The 18,239-nt window shown below is 38.4% G+C and overlaps 1 protein-coding gene across 4 annotated transcripts in view; it reads left to right on the forward strand.

Moving 5' to 3' along the window:
* TENT4A (terminal nucleotidyltransferase 4A) overlaps window positions 1–15,724 on the forward strand; it is a 52,593-nt gene extending 36,869 nt beyond the window's left edge. Inside the window, exons 11-13 of one of the 4 annotated variants that reach the window (XM_072328430.1) lie at window positions 4,177–4,335; window positions 13,274–13,382; window positions 13,469–13,646. In XM_072328430.1, coding sequence (XP_072184531.1) covers window positions 4,177–4,335; window positions 13,274–13,382; window positions 13,469–13,509 — 309 coding nt within the window. In that variant the 3' untranslated portion in view covers window positions 13,510–13,646. Of the gene's footprint in view, window positions 1–4,176; window positions 4,336–13,273; window positions 13,383–13,468 lie in introns of all 4 variants that reach the window. The other 3 variants (XM_072328429.1, XM_072328431.1, XM_072328432.1) reach the window with 3 other exon arrangements.
* The last annotated feature ends 2,515 nt before the right edge of the window (window positions 15,725–18,239 follow it).

Here is an 18,239-nt window from a genome sequence, read left to right on the forward strand (position 1 = left end):
GTCCTGTCTTACTCTTCATCCTTCCTGAACAAATAAGGGGAAGCACGTCCTCTTAAAAAGAAAACCAACTCAATCTTTAGTCTCTCAAGAAAGGCTGATTCAAGTCTGTACTTAAATCTTTCTCCAAATAAAGCAGACAGCTACCTTGAAACCCTCCCTCCCCAAATCTCTTAAAACTTTTCCCTATTCTTACTATGTAGGCTTCTGGCATTTTCTGTGGATCAGAGAGGAACAAATATTGCCTGTACAGCTCTTTCCTGATTATTTTCCTTTTTCACTCTCCACTTGTAGACTTTGTTTTCTTAACCCATATTCTTATGTGCTATTTTATACTGTCTTGTCTTTCTTCAGTTCTCTCAGTTGCTCAAGCAGGCTTTTTATTATGTATAACTGCTTGATGTAAGAGTAAACTTGTGCAGTGCTGCAGGAGGCAGAGTTTGGAAAAACAGGTCACTTGGTAAATTATTCTGAGTAACAAAAGGCACAGAGGAATTGTGAATCAGCAAATAAAACTTGATTTTACTTGTTTGGTGTATGTGAGATAAGGAGAAAGATGCACACTTTTTCATGAGTTAGGCTACTTTTTGATGCCTCCAGCTAATTATGTTGTTGCCATATATTAATATTACCTCACGTGGAAAAGAGGTGCCAAAGCCATTTTAGGATGGAAGAAAACCTAAACTGAACATTTATATGCTCAACTTGCTTTAATAAGTACTGTAATTTAATGCTTAAATTTGAAGAACATTTACCTGCAAAATTTGGAAAGCCAGTGAAATGAAAGTTGTAGGAGTAATAAAGGAAGTTTGGAATGACATACTTTGGGGAAATATCTTCTGTTTAATATTGTTAAAACGAGTAAAGTTGCAGGCATTGGAAAAGATAACACAGTGAGGCTAAAGGGGCACTTTCTTTGTATTTTTAATATTGGGAGATTCTAATTAGATTAACTTCAGTTGTATTTCTGTGAAACTACTGCTAGTTTTGGAGGACATGTATTTTTCTTTTTTTAGTTTGCTTCTGTTATGTATCTGCTCTTGCACTTCCCCCCCTCATATAAGCATGACAAACTTGCTTTTGTAATACAGTTTAACTAAGGACAGAAAAATCAGTTGCCTCATATTTAAGGTTTTGTTTATAGATTGGCAAATGGGGAGGTTGCGACTATTTTGATTATTGATTGATGCAAGTTCACTCTCCTGTGACCTGCCATTGACAGACATGTTGATCTCATTCTACTTAATTATACCATAGTTTAAGGTTATGGCTCCACCTACCAAAAAGGGAAATGGCGCAAGCTGGTGTGAAATGTGATGAGGATGTGTGCTGGACTAAAGCCATTGAATCAAGATTATGCACTGGGGTTCTTCAGTGCTTTGGCTGAACTTCTTTGAAATGTCTGAATTTTTCTAGAGTTACTTTTTGCTCTAAGGAGTGTGGTTTCGTACTACTGCTCAGTCAATCCACTAGTTGTTCTTTGTAGGGGTGACTCTGCTCAGTTGCTCCTTGGGCTTTTCTGCATTGATACTCAGATGAACTTATGGTGAGTTGATTCAGAGGGTAAAAGAAGAAGAAAAGAGATTGCTGTTTCTGTGGTTTGCCTCAAAATTGACTCATAATGGTAAGTGCTATTGCAAGTAGGATGGAGAGAGCAATATTGGAAGAAGTGAAAGAAGTAGGAATGGCAGCAGTTACCTATTAGATCACTTTGCTCCTGCTGTGTTGTAACAGCACATTGAGAGGACCATGTGAGAAAAATCTATTCTGTAAAGTTCCAACTGTAAACACCAGTGCTCAGTTCTTTGCTTTCCAAGAACATAATTTGTATGGAAGAAGTCTTTTTTTCTCACAGCTTCCAACTCTTAGATGTTGTAGGAAAGGGAGATGATTGAACTGATGGAAGAAGGCTGGAGAATTGGACAGTAAGAACACCTTTGCTGAGATCTCTGGTTCATTCTTGTATGTGTGTAGGGGACAACCTATGTATGTTATGCTACCAAGAAATTTCCATTCCCTTGTTAAAGGTTTTGATTTCTTAGCATTGACTTCTAGGATAGATAGATTTTTTTATTTTTTATTTTTTCCCTCTGAGTAACAATTCTAACAATTGCCTGAGATTCTAAAGCTTGTTTGGACCATGTATTTAAAAGAAATATTGAAAATTGAATTCCTAAAATAGTAGCTATCGCCAATTGAAAAGTTTGAATCAACTAGTGGTGTCATGAAACAAAGCAGAAAACACTTTTTCCATGCTGTTCAGTTTGTGGATAGGATACCTGTAAGAATAGTTAAATCACATAATGCTAGTAGAAAGGAAGCCATTGTACTGAAGGATGGATATATCTACAAACTTTACTTTGCATCTTACCTTGTATCTAAGTCTTGAGTTATTAATGGAATTGAAATAAACTCTTACGGTCAGATCTAGTTGGTAAGGGATTTCCTGATGCTAGGAACAGACATTTGCATGGTAAGAGCACTTCAGCTATTCCTCTTACAGTGCATTTGTTGTTTCACTGTTTCTGCTTAAATAAAAAGCTAGGGATTCTGTTAGTCAAGCAAAAGTTGCAGTTTGATCTGGCTTCTTCTGTAGTGCTTGTTGTTTTTCCTCCATGCTTTTTCCTTACCTGCAGCAAGGTAAATTGAACACTTCTACCTTATCAGAGTTATGAGTAGTAGAAATCTTCCTTTTGAATACTGTGTTCTTATTCAGGAAGCTGAAACTGATTTAAAAATAGGTTTTAAAATGGAAAGATGTCAATGGTATAAACCTGTACCTGTTTCCAAAAGCTTCTCTTCAGGTATTTTTGTGAAAGTATACAGTTATACAGTTGTATAGTTATACAATTATACAGTTGATAGGTAAATAGAGGTTAAACAGATGTTTCTTATGAAAGATTATAGTGATAGAAAGATAAGCTATGATAAAGGGAAAATGCTCACTGATGTTGAAGGTTTGCAGTAAACTCCACAAAGGAGCGATCTCCACAGAATGAGATCTTTAGTGGTAGTCAGCCCTTAAATGAGATCTGGGAGAGGTGGAGCAAAGCTCCACCCCTTCTGGTAGCACAGCTGAATTACCTTCACCTGTGTTCCCGTAGCTGAGACATTGCTTGCCTCAGGTGGTTAATCAGAGGTACAGGCTGTGATCAAGTTTCCTGTACAGAAGGGCTATGGCATGCATTCAAAATAGCAATAAAGAGATCAGGAACGTAACTAGGTGTTTACTGCAGTTATTCTAGCTTCATCCCTACATAATTAGCTAAAAACATTAGGGGGAATCTTATTCCTGTATTTATATCTGCTTTTTTACAGTGTAATCTCTATAGCTCTTACACTAATGAAGGCCAGAGCTCTTGTCATTCACACATGGATCTGAAGTGTAGAGAGTATTTGTAAACTTCTGGATCTGCCTTTGCCTCTTTGTTTGAGTGCATTTGAGTGCTCTACATGTGCAATGTTAACTCTGCTTATGATGCATATGCAATTGCTTTTGGTCGAGCTGGAAAGAGGAGGAATAAGAAATTTAGTAGTGAGCTCCATTACAGTATTTCTGTAGTCTTACATTCATCTTGCTTTCCCCTGAAGAATTGTGCATACTTCCAATGAAAATTGATGAGAAAAGAAGTTGGTAACTAGTGCTTATATGTTAGTTTTGTCTGACAGGCCATCTCCTTGTTTCTTGGTAGGTGGAGCTCTAACTTGTGTGGGTTGAATGAGAGAAGAGTAAGAATTTGAGTAACTTTTCCATACAGTTAAGTACAATCCATAACACTGTTCTGAGGACTGATTCTATCATGACACCTGCAGTTGTAGTCCTCATTTCACTGTCACTGTTCTTGCACTGTTTTTTTTCCAGCTGTAGTTCCTACCTTTTAATTCCAATTTGGTAGAAGATAGCTTTATTTGGCTTTAGATCAAGCTGACTGGAACTGATTTGTTATCACCATAGACCTGTTGACTTTGTTTTCATGATGCAGGCTCAGTTAAACTCAGACTAAACTGCTAGATGTGTAAAATAAACATAGTACTAGCTTATTTTATTTTCTTACCACTAAAAGATTTTTTACAGTGTTCACAAGAGTTTATATTTGGATGCATTTTCACATTCATAGACTGTATATGCTGTATTTTCTGTAAAGTTGCTTTTCTTTTCCCCTTTTTCTCTGCCAAAAGGATTCTGATACACCACCTTGCACAGCTCCTAATGTTTACCAGTTCAGTCTGCAAGCACCGACTCAACTTATGGCCAGTTTACCACCAGCATTGCCTATGCCAAGTGGTAAACCCCAATCTGCGCCCACAAGAACCTTGATAATGGCCGCCAGTAATCAGGTATGAGCCAACTGAATGGAGCTACCTTTTTATGAGAAAGTGATCAAATTGGAATTATAGATCAATTGCGCTGTGCTGTCAGTCTAAAAAACTCTGCAGATATACTTGATGTAGCATGTGCTGAATTTCATATAACCATTAAACTACTTAACCATGTACCATGTCAGAAGCACAGGAAGAAGAATGGGTGGGAAATGTTTGAGATACTTGGAGCTCTTCCACAGCACACTGACCCCTAGGAATAACCTGATAGGCAAGTGTCAGACATTCGACTCTAACCCAGATTTGAGAATTCCAGTACCCAAACTAGTGGGATATTTGCAGATCTCTAGGCTATTTAATTTCTTTAAAGTAGAAACTTCTCACAAGTGATAATATCTGTTAAGCTAGTGTTTGAATGTGAGGAAATACTGGTGCCTTGTCTGGGTGTGTTTAGTGGCCTTGATTTTTGAACTGCTAGAACAAACTTGTCTCTACTTGTAACTTTCTATAATAATTCTAAAGATGGAGAAAAAAATGTAGGCATGTTTCCAGGAAATATACCAAAGTATTAAGTGTGCAGGGAGACAGTATGCCTTGGTGCATCTGTCTACAGCAAAATGCTCCCTCAATCTTGGTTATTGAAACAATTAGTCAAAACAGCTGCCTCATGAGTGCAAGTTGGGGTAGTTGGTTGTCTATGATAAGGAAACAATGGAAATTTCTTTGATGTCTGGCCTGGTCAGATTTCTGCAATGTTTTCAATGTTCTCTCAATTTTTCTGTAGTATTTCTTGGAACTGCAGGACGAGGATACTTTTGATTTCATGACTTTTTTTTTTATCTGATTGAGAAATTCCTTGACGTTTTTGAAAGGGATGTTTAAGACTATCTTCAAACTCCTCTGTCACTTCAGGGGGGCATTCCACTAGACCAGACTGATGGAAGTCCTATCCAACCTGGTCTTGAACACACAGGGTCACAGAAGTTGTAATGCATCTCTGGAGATCATCTAGGCCAGCCTGCACTGAACACTTTCAGGGAGGGATTATGATACAGGATGTTTGGTTGAGTTTCTGCTTTGAGATTTCTGAAGTATTTAAACTGTCTGAGTATTTGGTTGGAAGGGACTTCGGACTTAGTCCAGTCCTTCTCATCAAAGTGCAGCTTGCTCATGTTTTCTGAGTAACTCCAGGAATGAGAACTTCCTTCTAACCTCCACTCTAGGCTGCATGTTAGAGTCATAGAATTATCTGAGTTGAAAGGGACCTTTAAGGGTAATCTAGTCCAACTCCCCTGCAGTGCACAGGGACATCTACAGCTAGATCGTGTTGCCCTTATTTAAAACAAAAAACCCCACAATCTTTTCCTCTCCAATTTAAATCTTCCCTCTTTCAGTTTTAAACTGTTTTCCCATGTCCTGTTGTCCTATCACAGCAAACTGATAAGTAGTCATCTTTCTTTAAGTTCTCCTTTGGGTACTGGAAGATTGCTATTGGGTCTCCCCAGAGCTTTTTTTTTTTTGGACATACTCTGGCAAATCCATGACTCTTTCTACTGAGGACTCCATACCTAAATGCAGTGCTTCTAGAAGAGGTCACAACATCACAGAGTAGAGGGTCAGGATCACTTCCCTTGCCCTGATGGTGATGCTTCTTTTGATGCAGCCCAGGATACAGTCAACCTTCTGGGCTCTGAGGGCACATTACTCATTAATGTCTAACGTGCCATCCACCAGGACCCCAACCCCTTTTTGACAGAGCTGTGCTCAATACTTTCATCCTTTAGCTTGTATTGATAGTGGGGGTTGCCATAACCCTGGTGCAAGACCTCACACTTGGTTTATTGAATCTCACGAGGCTCTCGTGGGTCTGCTGCTCCAGCCTGTCTAGGTCTCTCTGGATGGTATCCCCATTCCTCAGGTGTGCTGACTGCAACAAACAGCTTGGTATCATCAGCAAACTTTCTGAAGGTGTACTTGGTTTGCACTTATGCAGGTGTTGAAGAACACTGGTCACAGTACTGGCCCCTGAGGGACACCACTTTTTACTGGTCTTCACCCAGACATTTATCACCACTCTATGATCTCTTAACTAGTACCTCATGCATTCAGCAGTCCACCTGTCAAATCCATTTCTTTCCAGTTCTGAGAAGGACATTATGGGGAGGATGACCATGTCAAAATTCTCAGTGAAATTCAAATTACGTCAGTGGTGCTTACTTTGTCTGTTGATGCAGTTACATCCTCATAGAAGGTCATTAGACTGGTCAGGCAAACACTGTTTCAGAGTTTGACTCCACTTCTGTTTAAAAAGTTTAGTCTTAAATTTAGTCTTAAAATGTTTTTCACATACTTCAATTTATGTCCGTTTCTCCTTGTTCTTTCACTAAGCATTTTTCTCTTACTGAGAACAGTCTTCCTCCATCTACTTTTAATCCTCTCATTGGGTACTTAAATCCATTAGTAAGATCCCTGCCCCTCAGAGTTCTCTTTCTGGGAGTAAACAGTGCAGCTCTGACATCTTTTTCATGTATGAAAAATATTTTAGTGTCTTATTCTTACAGACTTTTACTTCAGTATGCCTGTGTCTCTTGTACTGGGGAGCCCAGACTTTTACATAGCACTCCAGATAAGGCCTCACTAGTGCTGAGTAGAGGGGAAGGATCACCTCTCTTCACCGTGTAGTGACACTCTTCCTAATGTAATGCAGCCTGGGATGTTGTTGGCCTTTCTTGATATGAGGGCATATTGCTGATTCATGTTCAACTTGTCTATTGGCAATCTGTAGTTGTGTTATACCAAGCTGTTTTCTAGCTGGCCAATGCCTCACATGTATTGGTGCATGAGATTAACTCTGCCCATGGGAAGGAATAAATTTGAAGTTTCTGAGGTACCTGTCAACTCATTTCTCTAGCCTGACAAGGTGTCTCCATGTGGCAGCAATACTGTCATGTTTATTAGCTGCTCCTTTCAGTTTCTGAGGGTTACTATCCTTTTATCCAAGTCACTAGTTAAGATGTTGATTAGTATTGGCCCGGCATCAACTGCAGAAAGGGACCACTAGTTGCTTACCTCTGGCTGGACTTTGTGGTGCTGATCAAAACACTTCAAGCCTGGCATATAAAGGTATATTTTTCATTCAGCTGGTGAATTTGTCTAGAGATGGCACCTGCCACTTACTATAGAATGGAAAAAGTCAGTGCTTGGTTGGAACTTCTAGATATCAAAGAAGCTCTATCTGAGCAGTTTTTTCATGTTCAATAATGCCAGCCTTGAGTTATGGCTTATTATAACTCAGTCACAGATTCTTCGTGGTTGCTACACAAATATTAAAACACTTCACGAAAATGTTTTTCAAGACACCCCTCCTTTTGTTTGGACCAAATTACTGTTGCTCTACATACTGCTGGCATTCCACTATTCCCTTGAAGACTGCTTAATACGGTCTTCAAAATTTTTTCCATCACGTGCTTTCCCCATCTGTTTCCTCTGCAGTCCTTAATCATATAGCAAGCCCCTACTTGTATCTCAAAGTATGATCTTTGTTTTAATCTCCTGAATGATTAATTCAGTTCTGTTAATTCCAGTTGTATGTTAAACTCAAGTTTAAACTTAGTCTGTTTTGTTGCTAAACAGTTTCTATGAAGAGGTGTTGTGTGAAAACAGAATGAAATCACAGTTATTAGTACAAAACAAGTTAGTATTTGGAGTTGATGAGGTTGTGAAGAGGCAACTTGTTGAATGAATGTTGGACCTTAGCTGCAATTTTGAATCTTGGAAGAGAAGTGTTTTGCAGCGTTACTTGGCTTTTCTTCAGTACTTTGTACAGTACATAGATGTTTAAAACTGGAGTTTATCTCTGGCTTTTGAAAGGCAAGGATGTGCCCTTTGGGATCATATTAAATCAGAAGAATTTCTTGCTACCTACAGTAGCAGTTACTTTTCTACAGTGAATTTAGTGGGAGTTTGTATTGTGAAGTAGACACGTTCTTTTAGATGAAGACTACGACCAACCAAGTTCAAGTGGGATCTGAAATCACTCAGAATGCTGTAAATGTGTGCTTTTCATTTGCAACATTTTGGAGAATGAATGAACTGGATTAGCTTGAAAACTTTACTCAAACTAGCATGGTCTTCAGTCACAAGTTTTAATAGGCATAACTTACTAGCCGAAAGGGTTTCTATCCTGATAGGCTTGAATACACACAGGCCTCTATAACAGCAGATATTTTCCTATCCGCAAAGTGTTTGAAAGGGATTCCATTGTCTACAATAGAATTTGTCTTAAGCCTCTTCCCTGGCAATTTTTTTTTCTCCTGCAGTTCAGCTTATTGTCTTTGAAGACTTTACATATCCACCAGTCCCCGGTACTAGCTATAGAAGCAGGAAGTGCCAGTGCAAGAACTGTGAACCAGTAGCAGCCTTCTAGACAAATTCTCTGCTGTGAATTCTTCCTAATGCTTTCTTGTTTGAAAAAGCATTGGAGTGATTAACAGTTCTGTTTATACGCTGCATAATTAATTGGAGAAGTTCCAGGTAGTTCAGGGACTAATTAAGCTCCTTATAAAGATCTGTGTTCTTTTCAGTATTATTAGTGTTTTTCCTTGGTAATCGTTCTACTTTGCTGACAAAGCAGTTTGAGGTTTCTTTTGGGAGAATGGAACAGTTCATGAACCAGCGCTCTCTATTGGAGTGAGTAGAAAAACAATACTGGTGTACATGTCCAGGGGAATAGAAGGGAAAAAAGAAATAGTTGGTGAGTTTCCATTAGGAGGACAGTTTTCTTGTTGTAATTTTCAAATGGGGTAACTTCTGTTCAGTTTCTTGGGTTGACGGTGGCTGCTTTGAGAAGTCACCGATAGAAAAGAGAAGAAACTGTATGTTGTTTAGGCCCATTTTTTTAATGTTGCTTTTTTTTTATCCTAAGAGTGCTTGTTTGATTCAAAAGGATTCAAGATAGCGAGTACCAGTCCTGCTGGACTAGCTTCCAGTGTGTCTGTTCTTTTCAAGTAAAGCTCCACTGGGACATTCAAATGAATGATATCTGATTGCTGACATGGTCATTAAGAATTGCATAGCAGCATTCAATACTTCTGAAGGAAGAAGACAACTAGGAAAAAGAAACTTCAGTGCTAGTGCTAAAATGATATAATTTAAACTTTTATGCTTCACTTGCTAAAATACTTTGCTTCAGAGTTTGCTCTTACCCAGAACAATTGTGGGAGGTATTGCTTTGCCCCAATGGCAATTCAGATGCTGTTAGTGTCTAGTAGTTCCTCAGAATTAAGTGGCATTGGAAATGAGGTTTTCCAAGCATCTGCTTCCAAAGTACTTTTTGAGTTGAAGAAAAGGCTGGTTGAAACTCTGAAGAGCAGTTTCTAAGCACAGGTTTTCATCATAAGTAATAATTAAAAAATAAGAAGTGAAGAAAATGTGGAGGTATTACCTGATCAGTCTGCTTAGCATAACTTTGTCTTCCAGTGTCACTGTAATCAGATTGCTCCTCCCTGTCTCAGATTGGTTTATATACTTGCATATGCATTTCATCTACCTACTTTTTCACACTGACCATATTGATGTGAACTCATTGTTTGGAAAGTGCTGTGGGCCTGTATGCTGAAATAATTTCTTTTTTCCAAGTGAAAGCTGAGAAATCTCAGTAAGAAATCTAAGTTCTAAAATAGTGTAAAGTCAGAAAATTTATCTCCTGTGATACTTATTAAAAAGCATTCAGATAAAAGAACAATGGCCATCTCATGATGGTAGCAAAGTTGCAGTATGAGTTCTGTTTTCTCATTGCTTGTTTCAACTCACATGTTCCCTCATGACTTTGAGTCTTCTGATTCTCTACTGTTAGAAGGCAAGAAATGCTGGAACTTCTGTTTGTGCTCTTTCTGGACTCCATACAAGTTGTTTTCTGTTGCGTAGATGTGTTTTCTTGGACAAGAAATGAGATTTGGCCTGTAAATGCATAAATACAAACTTATCGTTATGCTGTCGAGTGAAAACTAGCTGACTTCAGCTAGCAGGTCCAAACAAAGGGCTCAGAAGGGAGGAGAAGGATCTCTTGATATTTGTAGCACTTTAGGCCTTGTTTTTTCCCAGGTTTAAACAACTTCAATAAGAACTTTTCCTACAGTGCATCTTAAAGATAGACCATTTTAACAGATTAAGAGTATGACCAGGTAGCTGATATAAATGTTATATGATCCTGTTAGCTTAAAAGTAATGAGGCTAATAAACCACTGCCTGATACTTGGATTATTCATAGTATTTTAATGATAAAATATTGGTTAGGCTGCTGCTCTGAGAAAGTGATTTTTTAATTTTTATTTATTTTTATTTATTTATTTATTTATTTTGTGAAGAGGAAGTTAAATGTTACCTGCACACAGAATGGATTTTAGTGCATTTGTAGATGTTGTGCTCAGGAAGTGGGGAAAGTGGACACTGACCTTCCAAAACAGGCACTGTGGTTTTTGTTATGGGTCTGAGACAAAGAATTTGGGAATAGGGTGAAAAATTGAGAGGAAAAAAAAAAACCAAAAAACAACCCCAAAACTTGAAGATTTTGAGGACACACTGCTTCTGGGCTTGGAAGAGGTGGTCCTTGAATACCGACCAGCTTTCTTGGGCTCCTCTTTTCTCCAGGACTTTCTTCCATTCACCCTGTCAAGCAGGTCCCTGAAGAGTTCAGAGTCTGCTCTCTGAAGTCCAGAGTAACATGCTTGCTGCACATGCTCTTTGACACCCTTAGGATTTTGAACTGTATCTTTTTGTGGTTACTACAGCCAAGGCTGCCGTTGAGTTTGACACTGTTCACCATCTCCTTCTCGTTAGTGAGGACAAGGTCCAGCATAGCTCCTTTTTCATGCATTTCTGTACTACTTGGAAGAAGTTATCACGTTCCAGGAACTTCTTTGATTGCTGGTGCTCTTCTGTGTTGTCCATCCAACAGATATTGGGGTGATTGAAGTCCCCCATGAAGACCATGTTTTGTGACTGTGAAGCTACTTTATTTATACAGGGCCTTGTCCATGCAGTTTTCCTGATTGGGTGGCTTAATTAATATGTAAAGTTTTTTTTTTCCTTCAGCTCATTACTTGATATTTAAATTTCTACCAGATTTGTTATTTGGGACAAAAGCTGGGAGCAACCTTTTTTTAAATTTGTCAAAACATCTGGGAACTTTTTAAGCCTGGTATGTGTTACAATATATTTCCCCCCAGCTTGTTTTAGTTGCAAGTTTCTTCAATTTCCCTACACACATAGCAGCTTCTACTCACAGAAGACCAAATTCAGAGCACTTGTGTCCCGTGTCCTCCCCCCCCAAGTCACTTCTGCTATTTAGTTGTTGAATGAGCAGCCATATGTTGGTAGAAATGATTACTCTTTAGTAAGAGAAATGATCAAAACATCTAAACTGAAGGTGTCTGCACATTGCAGACAGAGTTAAGTTGCCAGATTCTTCATATTTACAGCTGAAGGTGATCAGCTTGATTAGATTGTATTCTTTGGTCGGAGCTTTGTTCTGATTTGACAGTAGCAAAACTAGTTATCTCTCTCTCTTTTTTTTTTTTAATAGTAAAGCATAGCTAAGGAATAAAACCGTCCTCAAGTGTTTTGACTGTTGTATGGCTGATCACTTGAAATATTTTGGCCTTATTTAAGCAAATTAGATGGTACATGCTTGTAGATCTTTGCTTATGTAATCGAGAGTCAGACGTACATGTGTTGAACTACAACATTCTGCCTCTCAAGAATGCGTCAAGATGGTGTTTGTTTGAAGGACCACTTGCCAAAATAGAACATTTACATTTATAGCTTATTCTGTTGATTTTAATAAATAGCTCTTGATAGGTGCTTTGATGACATATTTCAGTAGCTTAGTTTTGAATTTTGCATCTTAAAAATGAAGGATCCTCTCTCTCATTCTCTTTTCATCTTTGTCATTGGTTATTTTACCATTGCCATCCTAATGATGCTTAGCATGTCTGACCTGGGAGTTTAGAAATTGAATATTGAAGGGTGATTAGGTCACTGTAGGGCATTCTTTACAGGGGAAAAAAAAAGTTTTGTTTTACTATTGTGCAGTTAACTTTGCTTTTCAGTACTGTTCTTCACCAGGTCTTTCTGTAGATGGTCAGTGTTTCTTCTAATTATAATGTAATAGTAAGAAGCTGGGTATAGCATTACTCCTTAAATAAGTTTAATGGTGGTTTGGTGTTCTCGTATTTCTTTCAACACCAGACTTGTTTGCAAATGCAGGTTAATAAAGTAGCTGCAGTTGTTTCATATGCTAACTGCTTAGCTTATGTTAACTTTGTGGTGTTTCTGCTCTATCACGGTAGACAAAGTTCATGAACCTTTTTTTAAAGGCATTGTGTTCTCATAGTAGTTTCTTTCACTCATCAGAAAAAAAGCTGCTTGTGTTGAAGCTGCAAGTATTTTAGAGTCTCATTATATAGTGAAATGCTAATGCAACTCACTGTGGTATTAAGTGTAGGGAAAACACTTGGTAGTTAAGTCTTTTCAGTAGCTGCCGTTCCAAGTTATTAGAGATTCTCCCAAATAAAGTGTCATATTACATTCGTGATCGTTATTTTTGCCTTGGTCTGGATGTGTGGTGTGTAAAAGGCAAATAAGATTTATCAGATTAGGCCCAACTCCTTCCAAAGCCATGGCTACTTTACCTATAGAGTTAAGTGAAATTGTAAGTAGAGCAGGCTTGTCCTTTGCATTAGCTCATGTAGTGATGCCCCTACATTCCTTAATAATGATGTTTCACTTGGTTGTATTATTTCCACAAATCTTCTAAAGACATCTCTGCTACAATTAGTGTTTAATGTGGACGGTCTGTTTTTACTGTTTTTATAATGGTGATGCATGGTGAGTATATTTAATACTCAAATCAAAGGTTTTTAAGGATGCTTTTAAATCTACACCATTTCATTTGCAGGACATTTACTTCAGAAAACAAGCTGTTAGTGCCTTTGGACTTGTGCAGCTAAAATCAGACAAGCGTGGAAAGATCAGTTGCTTCAAGCAGTGTTCTGTGGGAATGACTTGTATGTTGAGGAAATACCACTGGTAATACGTACTTTGTTTCAGTTGTTTGTATGCCTAAACTGAGTGCATGTCTTGTGTCTTTTAGCAGCACACTGGAATGAAGTTTTCCATGAAAGGAACTCATAACCAAGGCAACAGCTACAGTCCTGTCAACAGTGGAGGCATGAGGCAACCAGTTGGTAACAGAGGACACCACCAGTACAATCGTAATATATGGAGAAGAAAAAAACACAGAGACAGTTTACCTATTAGTCTGAGCAGATAATGGCAGATGCCAAAATGACCTTCCCTGTTCAGACAAACTGAGCGAGTGCCACTCGACTTAGGGGATGGAGACCAGCGTCCAGCACATCGTTTTATTGGTGTTGCCAAATATCTGCAGCTGACTTCTTTGCATGTTTCTTTGTGTGGTGGTTCAGTCCATCTTCAAGAAGTAGTTGTGCTTATCTGTGAAGCCTTATTAAATGTGGAAGTTTGTTTTTCTGCCTTCCCACAATGGTTCATACAGTGCCGAAGCAGCTCTGACAGTGGAACTGCAAGGACATTTACAAATGCTGTGGCTTTTTTTGCTGTGGCTACATCTGTTCCTATGTGGGTTCTGTTTTCTTTTATTTTGGAAGTGAAGGAAACTTCAGCCCCTTCAATTTGTTTTTTTTTTTCCTTTTCTTTGCAGCAAATCAAGTTGGGAATTCATAAAAATAAATTTGCTGCATTCCTGTTTGTTTCAAAGTTCAGAATTTTTTGCTCTGTAAATATTGGAGATATAATTTGTGCAATAACTTGGAATTTTAATTTAATTTCATATTGTCACATAAGTTATATTTAAGGGGAAGAGGTTTTTTAATTTACAGATCCTTTCCCAGGTTGCATTATCTAAGTTGGGTTCATAGTTTTGGCAGGTTGTCTGAGCAGTGTTACAAACACGACATTTGGTAACATTTGAGGCTTCTTGATTCACAGTGAAAGATTTGGCTTACGGTTTTAAGAAGGTATTAAGCTCCAAAGCATTTCAACCCTGTGTTTTGTTTGTTTTTTCTTTTTTAGCTCATTGTCTGGCCTCTATCAGTTGTCTTGCTCTGACCAACGAGTTTTAATTTTATTCCTTTTAATAGACAACAAATCCAGCGTTCTTAGTACCAGAAGTCAAACTTTTGAGGGGAGGGGGGAAGGTTGGTTCAAGTCCCGGTATGAAATTAAAAAGTGGCGAACTACATGCGTTGATGCATTTTAGTAATGTAACCTGTTAATGTTTGGGTTCAAACAACGTTATTAAATGGAGGTACCCGGCTTAAGGAATGTGGAGAAAGGAAATATGTTGATTCCATTAAGGAATCTGTATAGCAGTATGCATTAGTTCTGTTAAGAGCAAATATATAAAAAGTACTTCAGCTGCTCTAAGCATTACGAGAAGTATCTTTTAATGTATTGCAGGAGAGCACAGCCCAGTGTTGTACGCAGTATGAGTGGCTGGCACTTAATTTACAGATGCATACAGGTATACTATGCAAGTGTGTATTGCCATGACAAACACTGTCTTTAACTTTTTGAACAATGTACATCCTGCCTAACCCTGAGTTTTTAAAGCACCACAGTTGTCCTGGGAGTAGGTCACGTCTCATGCCCTCTGACTTCCTGTTTTTTTAGTGAGAGTTCTTAAGCTATACAGAAAACTACAGATCAGTTATATAAATCCACTAGCAGAGAAAAGCTGAAGAATCCTGTTAACAGGACATCTATACTGTATACAGATAGAGGAGGTTTTGAAACTGATATCCGAGTGTTAAAATGAGGTGTCAAGCATGAAGCTTTTTAATATGCTGTATGCCTTTGAAGCAGAAGTAGTTCATGTTATTACTGAATCTGTCAAACAGGTCTTTGAGGGGAGAGAGGGCAACATTCCAAAGTAGAGTAGCGCATATCTGTTTGCAAAAAGTTTGTCTTAATGCTCCAGGTTCATCACAATTTTAAACAAAAAGAAATTGTGAGCTGATTCATAAATAATATCTTAAGGGCTGTTACAGGAGCCTGTACTGCTTAGTCTTCACACACTAGCAATATTGAGCATAACTACATTAAAGAGCCTTCGAAGGCTTTAGTTGGTGTCTTATTCTAGCGTCCATTTTAAAGTGAAATTCATTTAAAAGTGGTATCATGTAACACTTCAGTCATGGTGAACCAAATAAATTGGCCTGGCTATCACTGTGGTTATGTGCTACAGGTTTAAAACAAACAAAATCATGTTTAAATTTTTTGTGTGGACAACTATGTGGAAGCTAAAATTGACATATTTTTATGTAAAGTTTTCTATTCTTTGATTTTTAATAAACTTTGGAGACCAGTCACTCTTACGTACATTTTTATGGGGAATGTAATGGAGTAATATTTGACCTTATCCCATTGTTTGACAGGTAATATGGACAACAATTTCAGTATGTGTGCCAGACATCTTCAGAATGAACTTGGAAGTTGGATGGGTGCCATCTGCATACTGTTCTTTGTATGAATTCTTTGTGTTGAATCTGAAAGCCTGTGAGCTTTGTCAGGGTAACCACTTCCTGTCAGTAAAATCTTTTGTAATCATCAACTTGGGAATCTCCTTCTGAGAAAATCTTTTGTAAGAAGATTCCCTTCTTCCTGCTACTCCTTTCCAGAAGCTTTCCACAGAGGAAAAACTGAATGTTCAGATTAACTACCTTTGCTCCTCTGTACTGCTGCATGTAGCTAATTTTGGTGCCAAGATGAGTAGGTGAAACTCCTGGGCAAGCAAGTCTTGATATGTGATAAAAGATGAGTGCCCTTTCTCATAGTCATATAAGAGATGATCCATATATCTCTGTTCCCTTGAGAAATTTCTTTGGAGACCAATGAACAAAATATAAGGCTGCTCTGTTGTTGCATGTGCAGTTTTATGTGGTTGAACAGAGTTGTAGTTTTCAACTGCAAATGCATGATTTGTTCAGACATTCCTGCGGGGACTTGGGAAGGAGAGAGCAGGGGAATCCCAACACATCTGTTTGTTGGTTTACAAAAAATCCACTGGTGCTGATGAAGAGCAAGTCCATGCAATGATTTTGCTGATTAGGTCCTGTTTCAATACTTGAACAAGTTGACTTAACCTATTGCCCCCACTTCCCTGTTAAAGAAGAGTTGCTGGGGAATGCCAGGTTGCATGGTTGTGAAAATTAGAAATCATGAGCAGTTGTGTGCTGAATGCAGATGCTCCATGGACAAGGATAAGGCCTGGATTTTGGTTGTAATTTCATCTCTTTTAGGTTTATGAAATTTTAATAGAGGCAGAATTCAGACAAGAATGGGGTTGTTTGTCCTGCACTTCACAAAATGCCTCTGGAAATTTTAGGGCTGATAGGATATAACAGGTAAGTATGTATTGTGTTCTGGAATCAGTAATCCTGGGAAATGCAGAGTTTCCAATCGCAGACACTGATCAAGGAGTAAATCAAACCTTCTTGACTAAACTGATTTTTTTCTTAATACTTTGCTGCTTCAGATCTGTCAGTTTGCATGTGAAATGTTAATGCAATGCACAAGTGTGAAATAAGTGGTTTGTCTCATTTCCAGCGCAACTTGCATAGGTTAATTACGATAGGTTAAGCCTGGAAACTTTTAGGAATGAGAAGCTGCATGTTTGACTTAATGCTATGCAGGAGTTGCGTAATTACTTACAGTAATGCTGCTGCATGCATGAAGGATGGTGACAGAGCATCATGAAAGGGCCCTTTGGAGATGAGTCATGGAGGCTGTGCTTACTCCCTGTTTTACCTGAATAATTCTACATCATGTGTCTACATCAGATCTGCCCTTTGTTCTTAGCATGGGAATGAGAAGAATTTTTGTCAGGAGTGTGCATATAGAAAATGAAATTGCAACAAGAAAAAGGAAGCAAAATCTGAAGAGCTCAGTCATCGTAGCTCAAAATAATAGTTCCATATGGGAATTATTACAAGGCAAGCTGCACGCAAAGCCACGACCAAGAGAAATCCATAGCACTAGTGTGATCTATGGGGGAGAACTCCAGTGTGTCTGAGATATGAGTATTGCGAAGCCATTAACTGGATGACTTACCTCATACAGTATTTCATCTTTATAACTGGTTCTATGGGAAAGCAGAATAGGATTAGTTAGAACCTGCACCAGAATTTAACGTTTATTTATCTAGTGCTTTGTAACACCTAACAACGTTGCTATTAAAAATAGGTTGTTCAGTAAAACATACGGTCCTGTATCATACAGTGAATGAGCCAGTGTGTTGCCTTCTGCTTCACCAGAAGGAATCAATAGATGGCGCTGAGTACGAACTTTTGGACGTGGTTGGTGCCGTCAGCTGCAGATTAATTGTGGAACCAAATTATTTCGACCAGTTGCTAATGACCGTAATGGAAGAATTGCCATGCACTGATGTGACAAATCTGTGAAGTATGGCTGATATACAGTGTTAGGTTTTTCTGTAGTATTTATGGCTTGTGTTAGAAATAATAGAGGAGAAACACCAGGAAAATATTGGTAGATGGTATGACAGAACTCACCATTCCGTCTCTTAGATAAGATGAATGTGAACCAAAGGCACATCAGAAGAACTGTTTCCAGTATAATCAGCAACTCAGGTCTGCAGTTTTACTGGTTAAATTCCCCGTGGCTTTCCTCACTTTAGAGAGACAAAAAGAAAAGTGTAATCCTCTTGTTTCTCTATTCAGTTATGGCAGCAGCTACAGATGCTAACAGATTTATCGAATCTGCTGACACATGAAGATCTGCTTCCAGAAATTCATCAAAGCTCAGCTGGGCATCTGTATGACATCATGTAAAAATGATGTGAAGTACAGGGGATGACAGATACC

The sequence above is a fragment of the Excalfactoria chinensis genome, chromosome 2 (assembly GCF_039878825.1).
Source record: "Excalfactoria chinensis isolate bCotChi1 chromosome 2, bCotChi1.hap2, whole genome shotgun sequence".
Lineage (NCBI taxonomy): Eukaryota > Metazoa > Chordata > Aves > Galliformes > Phasianidae > Excalfactoria > Excalfactoria chinensis.